Source organism: Sarcophilus harrisii, chromosome 1, assembly GCF_902635505.1.
Source record: "Sarcophilus harrisii chromosome 1, mSarHar1.11, whole genome shotgun sequence".
NCBI classification, from domain to species: domain Eukaryota; kingdom Metazoa; phylum Chordata; class Mammalia; order Dasyuromorphia; family Dasyuridae; genus Sarcophilus; species Sarcophilus harrisii.
The window spans coordinates 550725318-550746170 of record NC_045426.1 but is presented as its reverse complement, the minus strand read 5'-3'; the positions used below and the strand labels follow the sequence as shown (position 1 = coordinate 550746170).

At 33.6% G+C, this 20853-nt stretch overlaps 1 protein-coding gene across 1 annotated transcript in view; it reads right to left on the bottom strand.

The window, feature by feature from the left end:
- ADTRP (androgen dependent TFPI regulating protein) overlaps positions 1–20853 on the bottom strand; it is a 107528-nt gene that overhangs the window by 7289 nt on the left and 79386 nt on the right. Inside the window, exon 5 of the mRNA XM_023496340.2 lies at positions 17889–18040. Within this exon, the coding sequence (XP_023352108.1) occupies positions 17889–18040 (152 nt within the window). The remainder of the gene's footprint in view (positions 1–17888; positions 18041–20853) is intronic.

Below are 20853 nucleotides of genomic sequence, written 5' to 3'. Positions count from 1 at the left end.
GTCCTTTAAGAAACTATGACTCTATGGTCCTAAGGCCTAGACTTCACAGAAATACTGATCTATGACCTGAAGCCCAATATAAGATTACACATCTCATAAGACCTGCCTATTTGGTAATGGGGGTACAAAAAAGATGACTTCTTTGGACATCCCAGTTAAACAAAGGTCCCCATATTTTAGCCTTGGATTCATATAAAAGCCCTTTTCTGTGTGTACATTATGTCTCAAGGGATGAGATGAGGGTTTGTTGTTGTTGTTGGGTTTTTGTAAAAAGTAAAAAGTTTTTGTTTTTTTGGTCCTGAAAGATTTGTTCCCTACTATCTCTGCCTCTTTTTACTAAAGAAAAGTCCCTGAGTACTTGCAGCCGGAACTGGCAGGAGAAGGAGAAGTAGTATAGTGGATACAATTTTGAAATTGGAATTAGGAACACATGAGTTCAAATCCAGATTCAGATATTTACTAGTTGTGGGCTTCTTAATCTCTTCTAGCATTAGATTCTTAACGTGTAAAATGGGGATAGTAATAGTTCCTTTTCTTAAGATTGTGAGGATCAAAAGAAATAATATGTAAAGTTCTTTGAAACCATAAAGCACTATATAAATGCTAGCTATTTATAATAATAATAATAATAATAATAATAACAATAACTTTCCTCTAATAGTTGATAGGGACACCAGTTGAGGATTCCTTCCGAACTTCGGGAAAAAAATTATAACTAAGGCACTGCAAGCCTTGAATATTCTTCATGGTTCTGACTAATCAGTTGAATTCTTACTAATTTGCTACTGTGTTACATTGGCCATGTCTTTTCCTCTATTTTTGTTTGGGATCATCTACCCACACACATACTTACAAAAGTAGTGGGTTGGTTATCTGTTAGTGTCTCTCATTCAATTGAAGATGCCTCATTTCAACATACATTTAAGTACATATTATGTACAAGACTTTTCTTGCTTTTCATTGACTGCTTAATTCATACCACAGGAGAAGAAATGAAGAAGAAATTTTAAAAAAGAGAGATACCTTTGGGATTTGCATAACATTCAGTAATCCAGTAGGGTTTCCCAAAACATCCCTACTATTGCTTAACTTTCATGTACCTGCTTTCTGTATGTATGAAACTGTACTTGTATTTGTTGTCAGAAGGTTTGTAGTTTTACAGTTTTGACCCTCTACTTTCTACCTCCCATTTATGTAACTTCAATTAAAGTGTAAGTATCTTTTAAAAATTGTATTTATATTTCTAGCAATTAGTACTGTTCCTGTCCCATAAAAAGTACCCAATAAATTACACCCATCTATCAACCTATTTATTAATCTAATTTTTATCTCTATGTTTCTCTATTTTATCTATCTATCCATCCATCCTTACCTATCCCTTTCTATCTTTACACCTATCTCTGTCTCTCTCTGCGTCTGAGTCTCTGTCTCTTTTTGTCTCTGTATTTCTGTATCTGTGTGTGTCTGTATGTTTCTGTGTGTCTCGGGATCTCTGTCTCTGTGTCTCTCTGTGTTTCTGACTGTCTCTGTCTCTGTGTTTCTGTGTCTGTCTCTATTTTCTGTGTCTGTCTTTCTCTGTTTCTCTATCTATCTCTATCCCTGCCTCTGTCTCCTCTTTCTGTCTCTTCTAGTTATTTCCATATAATCCAATTCTTTCCTTTCATTTACCACTATTACTGACTCAGGGCCACTATGATAGGAAAATATGGCTAGTGGTTAGACAAACAATTGGAGCAGGTACACCAAAAACTTTCTTCAGATCGCTGAGGTTCCAGGAAGCCACTCTGCATTATCCTACTTTTCATTAAAATTCATAGGAAAAAAATGTCCATATTAGGATACAATGTGAACAGAAAAAACAATTATTAAGAAATCTGAGGTCTTTCACAAATGTTCACTGAATGTACATCTGACATTCTTAATCAATCACAACTCCACTGATACCTCTCCCTTTGGAAACTCTGCTAGAAAATTTAAATGCATGATTTCTATTTGTTTCAGACTTGGATTCACATGATCTTTCATTTCTGTCAGTTCTTTAAGAAGCGAAGTCATATCTGACACTTTGCATTCTGTTTGGGAGCTGCATCTTTTGATCACATTCTACTATGAATACTGATCAATTGGCTAAGGATTGAGGGGAGAATATACATGAAGGACATACAGTTATAGCTCTCTGATGTGAGCCTGAAATTCATACCATGTCTTTTTGATCCAGAGTCTCATAGATGTAGATCTGGAAAGTACTTTGGTGGCCAAGTCCTTTATTTTACAGATGAGGGAACCAAAGGTCAAAGAGCTTTATATGGCTTTTCCAAGGTTACAAAGATAGTAAGCACTGGAAGTAGAATTTGAAACCAGGTCCTCCATCTCCAGTACAAAAAGAAAGCAATAGTTTACTTCTATGAAAGTGAAAAAAGACAGGCTAGATAAAATCAGTGACTGACTAGGTGTGATTTAATGGTTGTTACAAGATACCCTCCTCTCCTAAAACATCAAGGAGGAATTAGTTATTGAAGTAGAAAGAATGGGGTCTTCATGGTAAATGATTGCATTTTCTTGGAATTTCTGATAGTGAAGGGGGAGAAATCCAGGTCGAAATGCAGTCTATATTTGGGGAGAACAAGTTTCAAATGGTGCAGAAGAAAGGTAAGTTATATAATATGAACTAAAGTTCAACAGAGAGGCAAGTATAAGAAAAATAAAGCACTCAAGAATGAAATTCTGAGGACATAAAGAGAAACAGTTCTTATGGAAAGAAAACATGGGTGTTGCATAAAGAGATCAATATGGACATACAGAGAACTCAGATTTTTAAAAAAATATAATCATGGTACCACAGAATCATGGAAATGCTGAATTCCAGAATTGGAAGGAGCCTCAGAGATCACCTTATCTGGTCCATACCTGAAAAAAGATAACCTCTATTGTACAATATGACTGACAAGTTATCCTCTAGTTTTTCTTTAAAGGTCCTAAGAAAAGAGGAACCCATTACTTCCCATGGCTGTATTTTTTTCAATGAAAAATTTATTTGTTAGGAAGCTTTTAGAGAACTGAGGCTTTTTTTCTTCAAAAGGAAGGTGCTGTGCTTGTAAGTGGTGGCCTGAGACCTTGGCTTTGATTCCTGGTGAAATTCTGGAACATATTATTAAAAGTGTATTAATGAACATTTAGAAAAGAAAGTGGTGAGTGCATACAACCCGGAGGGTTTCATCAAGAATACATCATGCCAGACTAATTTCTTTACACACACACACACACTTTTTTTTCTGCCAAGAATTATAAGACTAGCTATAGCATAGATCAGGAGTATGCTGCAGTTATTATTGTATACTGAGAATTTAGTGAAGCATTTGTTAAACTGTTGTGGACAAGATGGAGAGAAGATGGCTAGACAACAGGATGAATGACCTAATGATTATTAATAGTTTATTAATATTATATTAATATTAATAATTGATAATAAAGTAATACTCAGTCATAGTTTAATATTAATTCAGAAAGTCTACATTGTCCTTTCTCAGCGATCTATATTTGGCTTTATTTTGTGGCATTTTAATCAATGATTTGGATAAGATATAAATGTCATGATTATCAAATTTAAAGATGATATGAAACATAAAGGAACAATACACTTAAAGACAGAGGATCCAAAAACATTTTGGTAGACTAGAAGGTTTATCTGAGTTTAATTCAATGAAAATATAATAAGAACAGTGTTTTTGCTGTTCAGCTGTTTCAGTCTTATACAACTCTTTGTGACCCCATTTGGAATTTTCTTGACAAAGATGCTGGACTGACTTGCTATTTCCTTCTTTACCTCATTTACAGATGAGGAAACTAAGAAAGAATTAAGTGACTTAAGAGTTAAGTATCTGAGGCTGGATTTTAACTCAAGTTTTTCTGACCCAGAATTATATTCATTGCACCACCTAGCTATCTCAATAATTTTGTATGAATTTGTGTGTAAACATATATATATATATATATATATATATATATATATATATACCTACAAACACACATATAAATAACACTTAGGTTCAACCAATCAGCCTCACATGTATGTAAAGATGAAGACATGGGTATATAATAGTTTGAAAAAGATCCATTCTAGAGGTATTTAGTGGATTGCCAGCTAAGTAAGTCAACAGGATACACACACACACGTACATACATATATATATCAGCCCCAATAGCTAATGTGATCTTACATTGTACCTTCCAAAGCAAGGGAGGCTCTTAGTCCCATTGTGTTCTTCATTGATAATGAGTGAATTGTAGGTCCTTAAGTAAAAGTTATCAGAAATATATGGAAATTTCAGGTCTGATTAAGCATATATGGCCCTTGGGTCTCTTTAAATTCAGAAATTCTATGATTCAAACAACCTTAAGGAATGGTAATTAAGTGATCATATTGTCTGATGTTGTGATATCCTCCAGTTGCAGTTCACCATTTACAAGCAATAGTATGTTAACAGGATTACATATATATATATATATATATATATATATATATATATATATAGCAACCCCAATAGCTAATGCGATCTTACATTGTACTTTCCAAAGCAAGGGAGGTCTTAGTTCCACTGGAAACACAATTTAATTTCATATACAACTTTTTAAGATCTCAATATCCTCTTTTGGAAAACACATTTTCCACCCTGAAAGTTCCCACACTGTAATTTTGACATGAGATCTTATATTTTCACACATATTTGTGGATTTGGTAGAAGATGTCATTTTTATATTTCTATTTCAATAGAACAATATGGTATGTGGGTGTGATGTGGGGTATTGTGTTTGGCTGATGTTCTTCATTATATTCAAAATTAGTTTAAATTCTTACACTTCCCTAGTGTGGGGGAAAAGTGACCACTTGGCAGTCCAAAGAGATGAGTGCTCAACTCTAATCTTTCCATGGTAAAGGCAATCATATGCTGTAAAAATTATCCATACCATTTTAATGCAGGTCTTCAGAAAAAGCATAGAATTGCTATTAGTTTTTCTTTGATTAGAAGTATTAATGAATCTTATTTATTGGAATAGATTTCTCTGAATTTTCTCTGAAATTTCTCTATTTTGTGATAGAGTGACTTATCAAATAAATAAAAGGTATCTTTAATAAATTTGCAGATGGCACAAAGCCAGTAGGGATAGCTAGCATTTTATGCTAACAAATTGTATGACAGAATAAGGATCCAAAAGAATATTGACAAGCTAGACAATTAACACGAATGTAAGAAAATGAAATTTGATTTGGGAAAATGTCTTTGGTTCAAAGAATAAACTTCACAAGTACAGGATAGGGGAATCATGATTAGAAACTTATCTGGAAAAGATCTGTGAATATTAGTGAACAGCAAATTCAACAAATGTGGCAGCAGTAATTTAAAAAAACAAACAAACAAACAAACTGTGATCTTTGGTTGCCTTAAAAGAGCTATATCTTCCAGGAATAAAGAAAATAACAACTCCTTTGTATTATGCCCAGATCAGATAAATCTGCAGTATTGTCTTCATTTGTGGATGACACAATTTAAGGAGGACATGATAAGCTCCCAAATATTTAGAAGAGGGCAAATAAAATGGTAAAGAACCTTGAAATAAAGTCATATGAGGTAACTACTGAAGTTTAATCTAGGGAAAGGGGAATATAGTAACTGTCTTTAGGTATTTAAAAAATTATCGGTAGGAAAAGGGATTGGATTTGTTCTGTGTGGCCTCAGAAAGCACAAATTGGAGCAATGAGTGGAAATTGCAAATTTACTATTGACATCAAGAAAAATTTCCTAAGAATTTCATCTGTCCCAAAATGGAATTGGCTAACTTAGATGAGGGAGGAGTCTCCTTCATAGGAGATCTTCAAGCAGTGGCTAGATAACTTCTTGTTGGGTGTGTTTTAATGGAGAAGTTTCTTTGGGGTATGTATTAAACTAAATGACCATTTGCCATCTCTTTCACCTCTAAGTTCTGTGATTCTGTTCCATTCCATCTGTGTATACACTGGAGATGTAGGAGCAAAAGTAGAGGATTGGAATAGAAAGGGAGGCACAAACATTTCTCAATCACTTTATTCCTTTCTAAAATAAAGTTATACCCCCCCCAAAGTATTTCTAAACCATTATTTAGTGTATGTGCCCAAAGGGATCATCATCAACATTAACAAGATCCAAGGATAAAATTTTTTTTTCTTTTTCTGGCATGGAAAATATCTTTACAAGGTAGCATGATGCAGTGAAATGATTCCTAGGTCTGGAATCACAAGACCTGAGTTCAAATATTGGTCCTTCCACTTATTAAATATGAAGCCTTGAATGTCAATTAACTTCCCTAGGCCTCAGTTTCCTTCTCTATACAAGTAGCGGAGTGGATTAACACATTTCTAAGGTCTCTCCCAACCCTTAGCTACAAATAGACCTTTTAATGCCACATTTGGCATGTCATTTTGGCAGATAATATCTTCTTGGTGGCGTGTGATTTCTCCTTGTCTTTAGTGCTCATTGCCCTTTTGACAACACATTTGTTGTTGTTTTGCTGTTTCAGTAACGTACATCTCTTCATGACCCTATTTGGGGTTTTCTTGGCAAATATACTGGAGTCCTTTGCATTTCTTTCTCTGGCTCATTTCACAGATGAGGAACTGAGACAAACAGGGTTGAATGACCTGCCCAGTGACATACAATTAGTAAGTGTCTGAGGCCAGATTTGAAATCAGGGAAGATGAGTTTTCCTGACCTCAAGCCCAGTTCTCTGTCTACTACAGGATGATTAATTCATGACCAGTTTCAGGACACATTTCTATACTTTGCTTTTTTTAAAGTTGAGCTAAATAACCAGAACTGAAATGAACAGACAAAAGAAAGCTATACACAGATTATGACTCAGTTCACTGATACATTGGGAACTGAATCAAATTTATTAAAATAAGAGCCATTCTGTAGTTGATAAATGGTCAAAGGATAAGAACAGGCAGTTTTCAGAAGATGAGATCAAAGCTATCAATAATCACGTGATACAATTCTCTACATCATTATTAATTAGAGAAATGCAAATTAAAACAATTCTGAGATACCACCACACGTCTATTAAATTGATTATAGTAACAGAAAAGGAAAATGACAAATGCTGAGTGGGATATGGAAAAATTGGGTCACTGATGCAATATTGATGGAATTTCAAATTAGTCCAGTGATTATGGATAGCAATCTGGAACTACACCCAAAAGTCTGTAAAATGTGTGATACCTTTTGAATCAGTAATACCTGGTATGTATCCCAAATAGGTCAAAGAAAAGGGAAAGGGACCTATTTGAACAAAAATATTTATAGCAACTCCTTTTGTGATGGTAAAGAATTGGAAATTGAGAGGATGCCTATCAATTATGGAATGGATGAACAAGTAGTGGTATAATAATTATAATGGAATACTATTATGCTAAAATAAACAACAAGGGGGATAGTTTCAAGAAAAAATGTGGGAAGACTTGTATGTAAAAAAAAGTGAATAGAACCAGGAGAAGATTATACACAGTAACTGAAAAATTATAATGTTGATCAACTATGAAAGACTTAGCTACTATGATCAAAATAATACCTCAAGACAATTGCAAATGACCTATGATGAAAAATCTTCATCTTCAGAGAGAGAAATGAACTCTGAGTACAGATTAAAAATGCCTTTTCTACTTTATTTTTCCTGTGTGTGTGTGTGTGTGTGTGTGTGTGTGTGTATTTTCTTTTGCAACATTGCTAAAATGGAAATATGTTTTGATTAACTTCATTTGTAAAACTGGTATCATATTGTACGCTTTCTCAATGGGTGGAAGAGGGGTGGGAGGGAGAAAATTTGGAGCTCAATTTTTTTTAAATGGAAATTTAAAAATTTACATGTAATTAGTAAATATTTAGCAAAATAAATTAAATATATATTTTTAAGAAAGACTCGGTTCACTGGAGGAGAGCACTGCACACCTGTGAGACTCTTATAAGTCCCTGGGGAAGGTAGAGGTCTATTAAAGTTTTGACTGTTCATGAGTTTGGGTGCCCGTTTTTGTAAGTCATATTTCCTGTTGAGTCAAATAAAGTCTAACCTATATTTTATGTTTTGTAAATTTTTGTAGTTATGTGGGAATTGTGGGATCTTCTCCTTTTCCAGTCAACCAACTAATAAATATTTATTTAATGCCCACTTTGTGCCAAGCACTGGGAATACAAAAGAAAAGCAAAAGATAGTCCCAGTCCTTAAGAAACTTACGATGTGGTGGGAGAGACAGCATACAAAAAATAAAAATAGAAAGGAATCTATTTAAAGAATAAATAGGAAATAATTAGCAGAGGGAAAGCACTGAAATTGAGAGGGGCTGGGGAAAAATTAATTGTAGAAGGTGGGTGGGATTGTAATGGGGATTTAAAGCTAAGTCATAATTGATCCAGAGGTGTGAGAGCATTCCAGGCATAGGAGATAATCAGAGAGAATGTCCAAAGCTAAAATATGGAGTGTCTTACTTGTGCAACAGCCGGAAACCCAAAAAATGTCAGGTAGAAAGGGTTTGAATGCCAAACCAAGCATTTTATATTTTCTCCGGGAGACAATAGGAAACCAATGGTGTTTACTGAGTAGGTGGCTGTGACATAATTAGATATGAATTTTTAGGAATATCACTTTAGTTACTGAATGGAGGATAGATTGGAATAGGGAGAGACTTGAGGCAGACAGACCCACTAATAGACAATAGCAATAGTCTGGACATGGAATGATGAGGGCTTACAGTAGAGTGATGGCAGTGTCACAGGAGAGAAAGGGGCACATCACAAAGATGTTGTAAAGGTAAAAATCAACAGGCTTTGGCAACAGAATGTGTATAGGAGGTAAGAAGTAGTGAGGAATAGAGGATGACTCTTAGGTTGCAAGCTTGAGAAAATCAGAGGGAGGTGTTGCTCCCTACAGTACTAGGAAAGGTAGGAGATGGGGAAGGTTTAGGAGGAAAGTTAATGACTTCCATTTTAGAAACAATGAGTTTAAGATTTCTACTGGACATATAATTTGAGACATCTAAAAGGCAGTTGCAAGTGCAAGAGATTGAAGAACCACAGAGAAATTAGAGAAGGATAGGTAGGTTTGAGAATCATCTGCATGGAGATGGTCATTAAATTCATGGAAAATGATGAGATCACCAAGTAAATGAATATAAAGGGAGAAGAGAAGTGGGCCTAGGAGAGAACCTTAAGAGACTTGTTGGGATAGAGAGTGAGATCTGGATGACTATCAAGGAGGCAGAGGAGGGATCAAATAAGTCTCACTAAAGAAACAAAAGAGACAACAATAGATTAAGAATGCAAATAGAAGAATTAAAGGACCATCTGGAAGATGAAAAGCGAAAACAATAAAAATGAAAATATCTTCACTTTACAAGCAAAACATAGTATTCTTGTTCTAGCTGAGTGAAGGAGCAGAGATAGGAGAACATTGTGCACAGTAACAGCAAGGTTATGTGACAATCAATTATAGTAGACTTAGCTCTTAGCAATGTGGTGATTTAAGGCAATTCCAATAGACATGGGATAGAAAATGTCATTTGCATCCAGAGAAAGAACCATGGAGACTATATATGAATTGAAGCATACTGTTTTCATGTTATTGTTTTTTGTTTCTTGTGTTTTTTCCCCTTTTGTTCTGATTTTATTTATTTTCTTGCACAACATGACAAATATGGAAATATGTTTAAAAGGACTATATATGTATAATCTATATCAGATTACTTGCTTTCTTGGGGATGGAGAAGATAAGGGAGAGAGGGAGAAAAAATTTGAAACAAAAAATCTTAGAAAAAAGGAATGTCAAAAATTATCTTTACATGTATTTGGAAAAATGAAATATTATTGAGAAGAAAACAACAGACGAATGCGTAATGACAATTTAAGGTCTCCCAGAAGATCTTAACTCCACAATATAGGTAATAACAGAACTGCTTAGAATTTCTGAACATTAGAAAGTGAAATGTCAATTGAAAAAATTCACACATCACCTCAAGAAAAACAAAATAAAATAAAACAAAATCCCAAGGCTGCAAATTCTGAGACACAGAATGATTAAATTTGACAATTCAATTTAAAAACAAAAAAGAGAGGATATTCCAAATAATCAAGACTATTCTTCACCCACCATAAAATGTAGGAGGGAATGGAATGTTGTGTTCTGAAGAGCGTTATAGCTCAGGAAGCAGCTAGGGTGATCCATCCTATAAAATTGAACTTAAGCATACAGGAAAAAAAAAAAAAAAAAGATGGACGTATGATAATAAAGAGACGTCTTAAACATTTTTAGAGTGGAAAAAAGAGAACTGAAGCAATTATTTGCTTCTTAAATACTCCAAACCAAAGCAATGGAAGAAGAATGAATAACCACAGCTGCTAAGGACAGCAACAGCAACAGAGTAGCAGTGGAGAGATCAGTAAGAAATTTCTTTCTAAATGTGCATAAGGAGACTAGGGTAAAAGCAGAATTCTTGTGGAGATAACAGTGAAGAAGCAGATCTGAAGATTTATGGATAGAACCTGGTAACACTTTGACTACAAGTTAATCTCCCAACCCTTTTATGAAACTACATTATAATGTGGAAGAGTACATAAAAGAGAGGGGTCAGAACAAGGGAACAGAGAAATGTCAGATGTGCCAGGGTCCAGTTGATGTTTAGCAGTGAGACAAAGGGGTCCCCAGTGGACTCAGAAAAAGAAAGCCCTATAAAAGAATGAGTGAAAAGAAGATGGGTAAAGAAGAAGATCTTGCTTTGGTTTATGGGAAAGAGTTCCACTGATGAATATTCCTATGGGTGAAGAGTTATGGCTTGTGAAAAGATAGGGACTTAGTGCTGGGTGTGGTCTAGGGGATTCAGTGTTTGAAAATCTGTTCACTCTAACTTGGGGAATTAGAAATCTTAGGGGATACTGACGTCTGGGACAGTAGGAGAGCATGGACCCAGGGAAGAGATTTTTGAAACAAATGGGGGATGAATCAAAAGGAGTTTATAGAATACAAATGTGTGTATAATTGCTTATATATATGAGACAGAGAAAGAGATGAGTGGGGTAAGTAGGGTGACATAATATATAGAGTACTGGGATTAGAGACAGGAAGACATCTTCAGGAATTTAAATCCATCCTTAGCTACTTACTACACGACCCTGGTCAAGTCACTTAAGCCAGTTTGCCTTAGTTTTCTCATTTCTAAAATGAGTTGGAGAAGGAAAATGGCAACTGATCCAGTATCTTTGTCAAGAAAATCTCAAATACAGTAATGAAGAGTTGAACACAACTGAAATAAATTAATAACAATAATAACTATATCAGTGAGCTGCAAAATCAGGGATGAGGGCCCAACATGGGGAAGTATGCTTTCTGACACTGGCAATAATTGTCATTGTTCTGGGAGCGAAGACTAAGATTGATTCCATGATGGAAATAGACTTAAGAGGAATCCCTGGGGTGAACTTTACAAGGCAATGACAGAAGCTGGCTAAAGAGGAGAAATTAGAATAGATACTAGGGAAGTCTTAAGTACACGAGGAATATAGAAAAATGAAGATCAGATAATTATAGGTATCAAAAATCAGAGAATGGGGGTCTAGAGTATGTGAAAAGGGGAGATAACGTAGAGAGTAAGAAAAATCATTTTTGGAAAAGGGTACAAAATATGGAAATTTAAAAACGAATAGACTCATGGAAAGGGAAGCAGGAGGAAAAGGAATGTGCTTGTATAACTGAGAGAAAATAGTGGGTAGGGGGAAGGAAGAACTACGAAATTAGATAAGAGTAGGAGAGAAAAATAAACTAATAAGAGAGACTTCAAAAGGAAATAAGTAACAAATGAAAGGAAAGGAACAAGGGTGAAAATAATAGATCCATGGGGATCGGGGCCACTTTCAAAAGATTAAAATAATTAATTGAAGAAACATAGCACTATATTTATAACAAAAGAGGATTAAAAATCATAACTTTAAAAAGATTCCAATATTAGAATGAGAAAGAAGAAAACTTTAAATGAGAATGGATTGAACAATCCAATAAAACAAAAGAGTGACAGATTGGATTAAAAAAAAATGCTACAATCTGTTGCTTACTAGAAACACATTTCAAAAAGCAAAGACATACATAAAATAAAACTGAGGGAAAGAACAAAAATGTATTATGCATCAAGTAAATCCCTCCAAAAAAGCAGGAGTTGTGATCATGTTATCTAACAAAGCAAAAGAAAACATTAAAAAAATTTTTTTAAAAAAAAAGGATAAAGAAATTATATCAGGCTGAATGGAACCACAGAACAAACTAATCAATAACAAATTTTTATGCACAAAATGCCTTAGTGTTCAAATTCATAAAGAAAGTATTATCTGAGCTATAAGAAAACATAAAGAATAACACAAGTGACAGGAAAGCACTATCCCTCTCTCCATTTTGAATAAGGCTATCAGAAATATAAACAAAAGGGAAAATGTGTCAGTGAACAAATGCTGGAGAAACTAAAGTTGCAAGACATGACATCTTTTAAATAAGACAGCAAAAGAATATGAATATTTCTCAATATTACATGGAATTTTAAAAAAAGACTTGACCATATACAATGGCACAGAGATAATGCAAATGAAAGTAAAATGACAGATAAAGTGAATATAATCTTCATGGACTATAACGTATTTCAGAAACAATAATTGATTCTGAGACTACAGACCTAATTGGAGACTTGACAAGGAAAACCCAAATAATGAATGGATCAAAGAACAATTATAGAAGAAATTAATAAAAAATATAAAAGATAATGATAATGATGAAATGACATATTAAAACTCCTGGGACACATCCAAAGTGTGTTTATGCTAATGAAAATTATCTCTTTATAAATATGGTGGTTATGCTAATGAAAATTATCTCTTTATAAATATACATTTATAAGATAGAAGATATTCATTAAAATCAGAAAGCATATAAATAAAACTGAAATATATAAAAAATAAAGGTATTAAAAATTAAAGGTAAAATAGAAAAATTGTAGTTGTTTACAAATAAAATTTATCAAGTAAAGTTAGTTCTTTAAAAGACAATAACATTGGTAAATTCTTAACTAATCTGATTAAAAAGAAGAGAGCAAAAAAAAATCAACAACATAATAAACATGATGAAATAAAACTGTAAGAAATAATAAGAATATATTGTGCCCAGTTATATGCTAACAAACCTGAGAATATAAAAGAATAAAGAAATATCACAAAAATATAAAACACACTATCAGATCTTGTAGCAATATTAAATAATCCAATTTCAGATATCAAAATAATTCTAGCTCTAAAGAGAAAAAAACAAAATGAAACAAAACAACAAATTCCTGTTTCTAATGTAGTCACAATTTTTAGAGAATAGCTAATACCCACAATTGACAAATTATTTTCAAAAACTGAAAAAGAGAGGCTACCAGAATCCTTCTATGAAACAAATAGATTCCGAACCAGCTACACCCAGAGAAAGAACTCTGGGAGATGACTAAAAACCATTACATTGAATTCCCAATCCCTATATTTATGCCCACCTGCATTTCTGATTTCCTTCACAAGCTAATAGTACAATATTTCAGAGTCTGATTCTTTTTGTACAGCAAAATAACAGTTTGGTCATATATACTTATTGTGTATCTAATTTATATTTTAATTTATTTAACATCTACTGCTCATCCTGCCATCTGGGGGAGCGGGTGGGGGATAAGAGGTGAAAAATTGGAACAAGAAGTTTGGCAATTGTTAATGCTGTAAAGTTACCCATACATATAACCTGTAAATAAAAGGCCATTAAATAAAAAAAAAATGATAAAAAAAGAAACAAATAGATTCCTAATTCTTAAAGCAAGGAAAGATAAAACACAGAAAACTATAAGCCAATATCCTTAATAAACATTCACTCAAAATTTAAACAATTCTGTCAAACAAATTACAACAATTTATATAAGAAATCATCCATAATGAGGCAGTGACAACAAAGATGCAAGTATGTTTCAAAATTCAGAAAACGATCAGTATAATTAATCATATTAAAAAGCAAACCATCCAAATTACATAATTATTTCAATGGATGCAGAAAAACTTTTGACAAAGTACCATACTCTTTTATACTGAAAGCCATACAAAGTATAGGTATAGAGGGACTTTTTAAAAAAAAATCATAAAAAAGGCATCTCTCTAAAAGCAAAATCAAGCAACATTTGCAGTCAACATACATTAGAGGTATTTTTCCAATAAATACAAGAATGAAGTAGGATACCCACTTTCCCCTACAATTATTTGGTATAGTTCTTTAAATGTTACAACAATTAAACAAGAGGATGAAATTAAAGGCATACAGATAGGTAAGTAGAAGGAAAATTATCCTTATTTGCTGCTGCTAAATGGAATACTTGGAAAATCCTAGGGAATCAGTAGAGATGCCAAATAAGGCAATTTACAGCTTTAGCAAATTTGCAAGCTACAAAATAAACTCCCCAAATTAATATCATTTTATATGATAATAGAAAATACAAAAGAAGCAAAGATAGAAAGGAATTTCTATTCCAAATAATTTACAAAATACATAAAATATCTGGGGATCAACCTACCTAAACACAGAAAAGACTTTTATATATTCAGTTACAAAATGCTGTTTAAATAAAGAATAATCTAAATAGCTCAGGGAATATTCAGTTCTCAAAATGAGGTCATGCCAAAAATGCTTAATAGAATTTGATAAAATAATAATAAATTCATTTGCAAAATCAAAATATTTATAATGCCAAGGGAAATCATGAAAAGAAGATCTCAAATTATATTATAAAGCAGTAGTCATCAAAATTTAAATAAGAGCTAATTAGAAGTAGTGGAACTTAGAATAGAATTAGAAACTTAATAGCTCAGTGTTTGATAAAGTGAAAAAAATATTAATTAAGCAGAAAAAAACTCCTTATTGGATAAAAACTTCTTGGAAAAGTAGGAAGTGGTATGGCAGAAATTAGGCTTGGAAAAATACTTTACATCTATATTCTATAATATAATATCAATGGATATATGACCTTAATATTAAAAAAATTTGAAGAGAAACAGATCTTATACCTCTCATGCTAATAGGAGATGGACTCTTAACCAATAAGAGATAAAGGCAATTATAAAAGATAAAATCAATAACTTTGAATACCTCAAACTGAAAAGCTTCTGTATATACAAAATTAATACATGTAGAATAAGAAGAGCAATGTTTGAATGGAAAAAATATTTCTATCAAATTTCTCTGATAATGTTTTGATCAGTTGTATATTGATTATTTCTTCCTCTCTCCCAAAAATATTGCAAATTACTGGGGATAAATCAGCTTAGAGTGATGTGAAACAAGAGGAAAGTTTGAACTAGTGAAACCCAAAGACACCTTCAAATAGCATCTATCTTAAAAAGAAGAGAATGGCAAAGAGACCAGACCAAAGGAATCATGAAGTAGAACCTAACACCTCATAGCTTCTAAAGGAATTATGAATAATACAAAGACCAATCACAATCCCAGAGTTTGAATGAGAAGCCTACTCCCCACTGCCTGAAAAAGAGGCAAGGGTCTTGATATATAGAATTAGACATAATTTTAAAATTGTTTTTGACTGTACATTTGTTATAAGGGTTTTATTTTTTTTTACCCAATAGTGGCAGTATGGGTGGTTAGGAGAGAAACAAAACCAACTTTTTGTTTATTAAAAAGAATATTTTGATCAGTAGAATGATTTCAGAAAAGCCTGGAGAGACTTACATGAACTGATGCTGAGTGAAGTGAGTAGAACCAAGAGAACATCGTACACACCAACAAGATTATGTGATGATCAACTCTGATGGATGTGCCTCTTTTTAACCATGTGATGATTCAGGACAATTCCAAGGAACTTGTGATGGAGAGAGCCATCTGCACCCAGTGAGAGGACTGTAGGGACTGAATGTGGATCACAACATAATATTTTTTGTTGTTGTTTGCTTGCTTTTTGTTTTCTTTCTCATTTTTTCATTTTGATCTGATTTTTAATGACAAATGTGGAAATATGTACAGAATAATTACATGTTTAACACTTATTGGATTATTTGCTGTCTAGGGGAGAGGGGAAGGAAGGGAGAGAAATTTGGAACACAAGATTTTGCAATTATAAATGTTGAAAACTCTTTGCATGTATTTTGAAAATAAAAGACTATTGTTTAAAAAAGAGAATATTTAATTTAAAATTAAACAAATGCTCTACAATATGACCAAAAAACTCCCAAAATAAAATAGAAAGACTACATAGAAAAGGAGTCCAAATGCCAATCTAGAGCCAAAATTTTAAAAAGAGAAACAAACTTGAAAACAGAAGCCAGCACCAGACACTTTAAATGGTTTCAAACTCCCAGGAGAGACAGAAGGATCTATTAACAGGCCAGAACCCTCATAACTCCAAAGGGAATGAGGAAAATCATAACAAATATCTTGTGCCTTAAAAGCCAAGCAAAGAATACATGAGGAAGACATAGAAGGTGGGGAACGGCTTTTCTCCCAAGGGTGTTGAGACAAAAAAGCAAAGGAAGACTCTTTTGAAGAATACCACAGAAAAGAGATATTAAGGACTTTTTCATATTTAAAGTGAAGAACTGGAGAAATGGGATAATAAAATAAGAATTAAACACTTGGCTCTTTACTAGTTGGAATCCATTGAGTAGAAATCAAGAATATAGAAAACCTCTAGTTAAAGTAGCAGTTAGGTGATTTTGAGATCAAAATCTATCCAAATTAGAGGGTCATCCAAACAAAACCTAGATATCCTTAGAAAGCCAATTTTCCTGAAAAGACTTCTAATATTGTATAGCTCAGATTGTTATAACCATGCTATTAGATTTCCTTATGATATTTAATATTTTAAAATAAAAAGTATATACTTGTATATGTTCAAGAGCAATTTTAGGAAACAGGGGCAGGGATTTTCTCATTTCCAATAGTTCCATTTATGAATTTAAGTAACCTTGTTGGTTGAAAGTGCATAGAGATGGCTAAAACCAGGAGGGAAAAAAAGCTTTACAGTTGTATAGGGTTGAATAGCATATGGGCAGGGAACCTTCAGGTTTGTGGATCCACAGATTTTCTCTAGATTATGAAGATGCTGAGTTGGTTCATGTGACCATCAGGCAAACAGAGAAGAGACCATGTTCATATTGTGTGAACAGGAACCTGTCCAGAAGAGAGTCTCACTTTGAGCAAGAAAATCCTGATCATGTTCTCAGCTGGGGGAGAAAGCACCTTTCTTTCAATAACTTGGCTTTTCATTAAACAAAACTATTTAATATTTGAAGCTGAGGGAGCTGGCCGTAGCATGGGGGAGAGAAATTGAGATTGTAGCTTCTGGGAAACATTAGTTCTCTCCTCCCCCTCCCTCATCACCTTCACTTCATTCCTTATTCCTTCACCTTCCCTTTGTTAAGAACTATAATTTGTTCTAAGCTGAGACCTTTGAATAAGTACATTAAGAAACCCTGGGCTCCTACAGGAGAAAAAAGTTCTCCATTTGCAATGAGAGGAAAAGATATGGATTCTTCCTCTGCTATTTACTCATTGTGTGATTTTTAACTTAACCTTTCTAGGTCTCCATTTTCTTGAAAAATGAGTGTATTGGACTTCCTGAAGCCTCTTCCAGTTCTTAAATCTATGGTCTTTTCATGTCTACTTCCTATTATCTTACAAATGCACACTGAACAACCTGTGGTTTAGATTATTGTAATTTTTCCATATGTTACAACCGGGCATGGGGAAAAAGGGACAAAAGGGAGTAATGTTTGATGTTGGAATGCTGCAGATGAAAAAGAATCACTTACCCCAAGTCAGGTGGTTCAAGTACTCTCCAAAGAGATAGATTAGGACGAGGAGGGCATGGCAGGCAAAGAAGAAGGCTGTTAAGAACACTGGACCAAGCTTAGTAAACATGGGATATACCCACTTTTTGGTTACATAGTAAATCCTCAGTACCCTGTAGAGAAAAAGAAGTCACACCAATTAGGGCAGCATGAGATGAGCTTGTAGCGTTTTTACTTAGGAGAAAATGGAGCTCTTAAACTAAACTGGTGGAGAGAAGGCTTGATATAATATTGGTTGATCATTAAGTCACTCCATTGGGAAACAGAAGTGAATTGTCATAGCTGTTCTGCTAGGTAGTATAACTAATTAAACCAGTTACTTTCTTGATTTAATTTGTAATGTGGTACTCAATGCATCAAATATAGAGATTAGAAGAGAATGAAGATGAACCATTGGTTAACATCTAGCCTAGGAGTCAACTGTCTCTGAGCCCTACTCCTGCTTCTAATTACTGGGTGACTTTTGGATATCACAACCCATATGTTTTGTCCCTGGAACATCTCTAAGGGGATGGCAAAGTTGGGAAGCTTTGTCCTGTTTCCTTTGAGGATAGGTACTAATCAATATTGTGCATTAGAAAAGAAAGGATGGGAAAGTACCAACAGGGTCAAACTAAGGCCGTAATGTAGACAATGAATGAAAATTAGTTCTAATTTAATTTGTTTTGTACACATGTGAAAGCTTCCTTCATCAATTCAGGTTAGAAACTTTCTTAGAGTGTTGTTTAGGGCAGAGTAGCCCTCAAACCAGTCTTCCTAATTCCAAGATCAGCCCTCTAAACATTATCCTATACTGTTATTCTAACATAATTTCTTTCTTTTTCTGTTCTTTCTTCTTTTTTTAAATTTTGAGACAATGAGGGTTAAGTGTCACAGTGTCCAGTTAATCATTGCAACAATTTGTAAGTATCTGAGGCCAGATTTGAATGTCCGTCCTCCACCTGACAACAGGGCCAGTGCTCTCTCTGCTTGTATTGCCTAGTTGCTCCACACTAACAGTTTCTTAAAATAAACTCCCTGGCTTTCTAACTAGAATAATTAATAATAATCATTGATACTAAAACATCTAAACAATGAACTTTTAGTATGATACCCAAAAAGGCTCAAACGTGTATGTATGTTTGGGCCAATCTTTTGTGTCAGGGTTCCATGGGAATGGTAAGCCTTCTTTTAGGGTATATATGGTAATAAGGAAGCTGAGGGTAGAGGGCATAGAAAGTTGTGGTCAAGAAAGGATTTAAATGCAATTACTATTTCTTTTCTTTTATTATCTTATATTATTATTATTACTTTAATAATAATATTTAAATTTCTTTTATTTATTTAGAGTTATGGTCTTCTGGTCTAAGAATAAATTTATACAAAACCATATGCAAAAAATGATTTTAAGCTAGAGGCCTGGAAAGTTTCGGTTTCTCTATAAATGTATTTATTTATTTCATTTTTATAAGGTTTGTGATAAAAAAGTTCCTAAAGGAGACTAATGAATTCTGATGTTTCACAAGAAAAGTGCAAAGAAAACTACAAGTGTGTTAACCTGACAGTGGGAAAAGTAATGAAAATGTAAATACAGTATTAGGCAAGATTACAGTAATTTAATAAGGGACAGTCAGCATAGAGGCATGAAAGGAAAATTGTTCCTGTCAGTTTGTATCACATCTTGGATAACATGACTGAATAAATGTTAAAAAAAAAAAAAAAGGAAAAAAGGGAAAAGAAAAGAAATCATATAGTGAATAAAATGTACTTGTATTTTTAGAAAACATTTGCCATTGGAAACAATGAATGACAAGTTAAAAAATATACATCACTTGGGAAAGGATTATGAAATGGAATTAAAAATTAGTTGTATGACTCCACCCACTACCCATATGCTTTTTGTCTAAAGAGATCAGGTGAGATGACATATTACTAAGATTAATAATACCAAAAAATTTACTTAAGGTCCTGGGGCTGGTTGCAGGGGTAAGGATTGAAAGGTGTTGTCAAAGATGAGACAAGGGGCTCACTGTGATCTATTCACTCTCCTATGTTCAAAAACTTCCGATTATCTTATATACTTTCCTGCCCTTTTTGCTGTTGTTTTCTAGTTGTGTCCAACACTTCATGACATAATTTGGCATTTTCTTGGCAAAGATACTGGAGTGGTTTGCTATTTCCTTCTACAACTTATTTTACAGATAAGGAAACTGAGGCAAACAGAGTTATATGGCTTACCCAGAGTTATACAGCTAGTATGTGTTTAAGGTCATATTTGAACTCAGGAGTCTGCCTATAAATCTTCCTTCCTTCCTTCAAATCTTCTTACTATCTGTGTGATCCAAGTCAAATCAGTTAACCTCTCTAAGTCTCACCAATAAAATGAAAGCATTGGACTAGATAGCTTTGAAGGTCCATTTCATTGTTAGATTTATGATCTTATTATTGTATTATTGTCCAATACTCTTTTCATACTATAACCCAGAATACTCTTTCCTGCACATACATAGATCTAATCATTCTACTGCTTTCTTCAAAAATGTTCAATACTTTCCTATTGCCTACTGAAAAAAATTCTAATTTGCCTGAAATTGAAAGTTCTCAATATGATGCCATTCTTCCCCTCGTCAGATTACTACTGTTCACACACTCCATATTCCAGGGAAATGGAGATGTTTTTCTACTAAAAATCATGACATTTACCCTCTTGTCTCCATGATCTTATTCTTGCTATTCTTTGGCCAAAAATCCTCTTTCCCAGTCCTACTCACCTTTACCTTTTAATTTCTTACCAACCTTTAGAACTCCACTAACATTTCACATCTCCTGTAGAAAATCTATCCTGATCTCTTTGTCCTTAGCAACACTTCCCTTTAAAATTTCAGATACTTTGCAAAGTTAAGTAAGTTTAGAACAAACAAAACCAATAAAGTCAAAATGAGTAAAA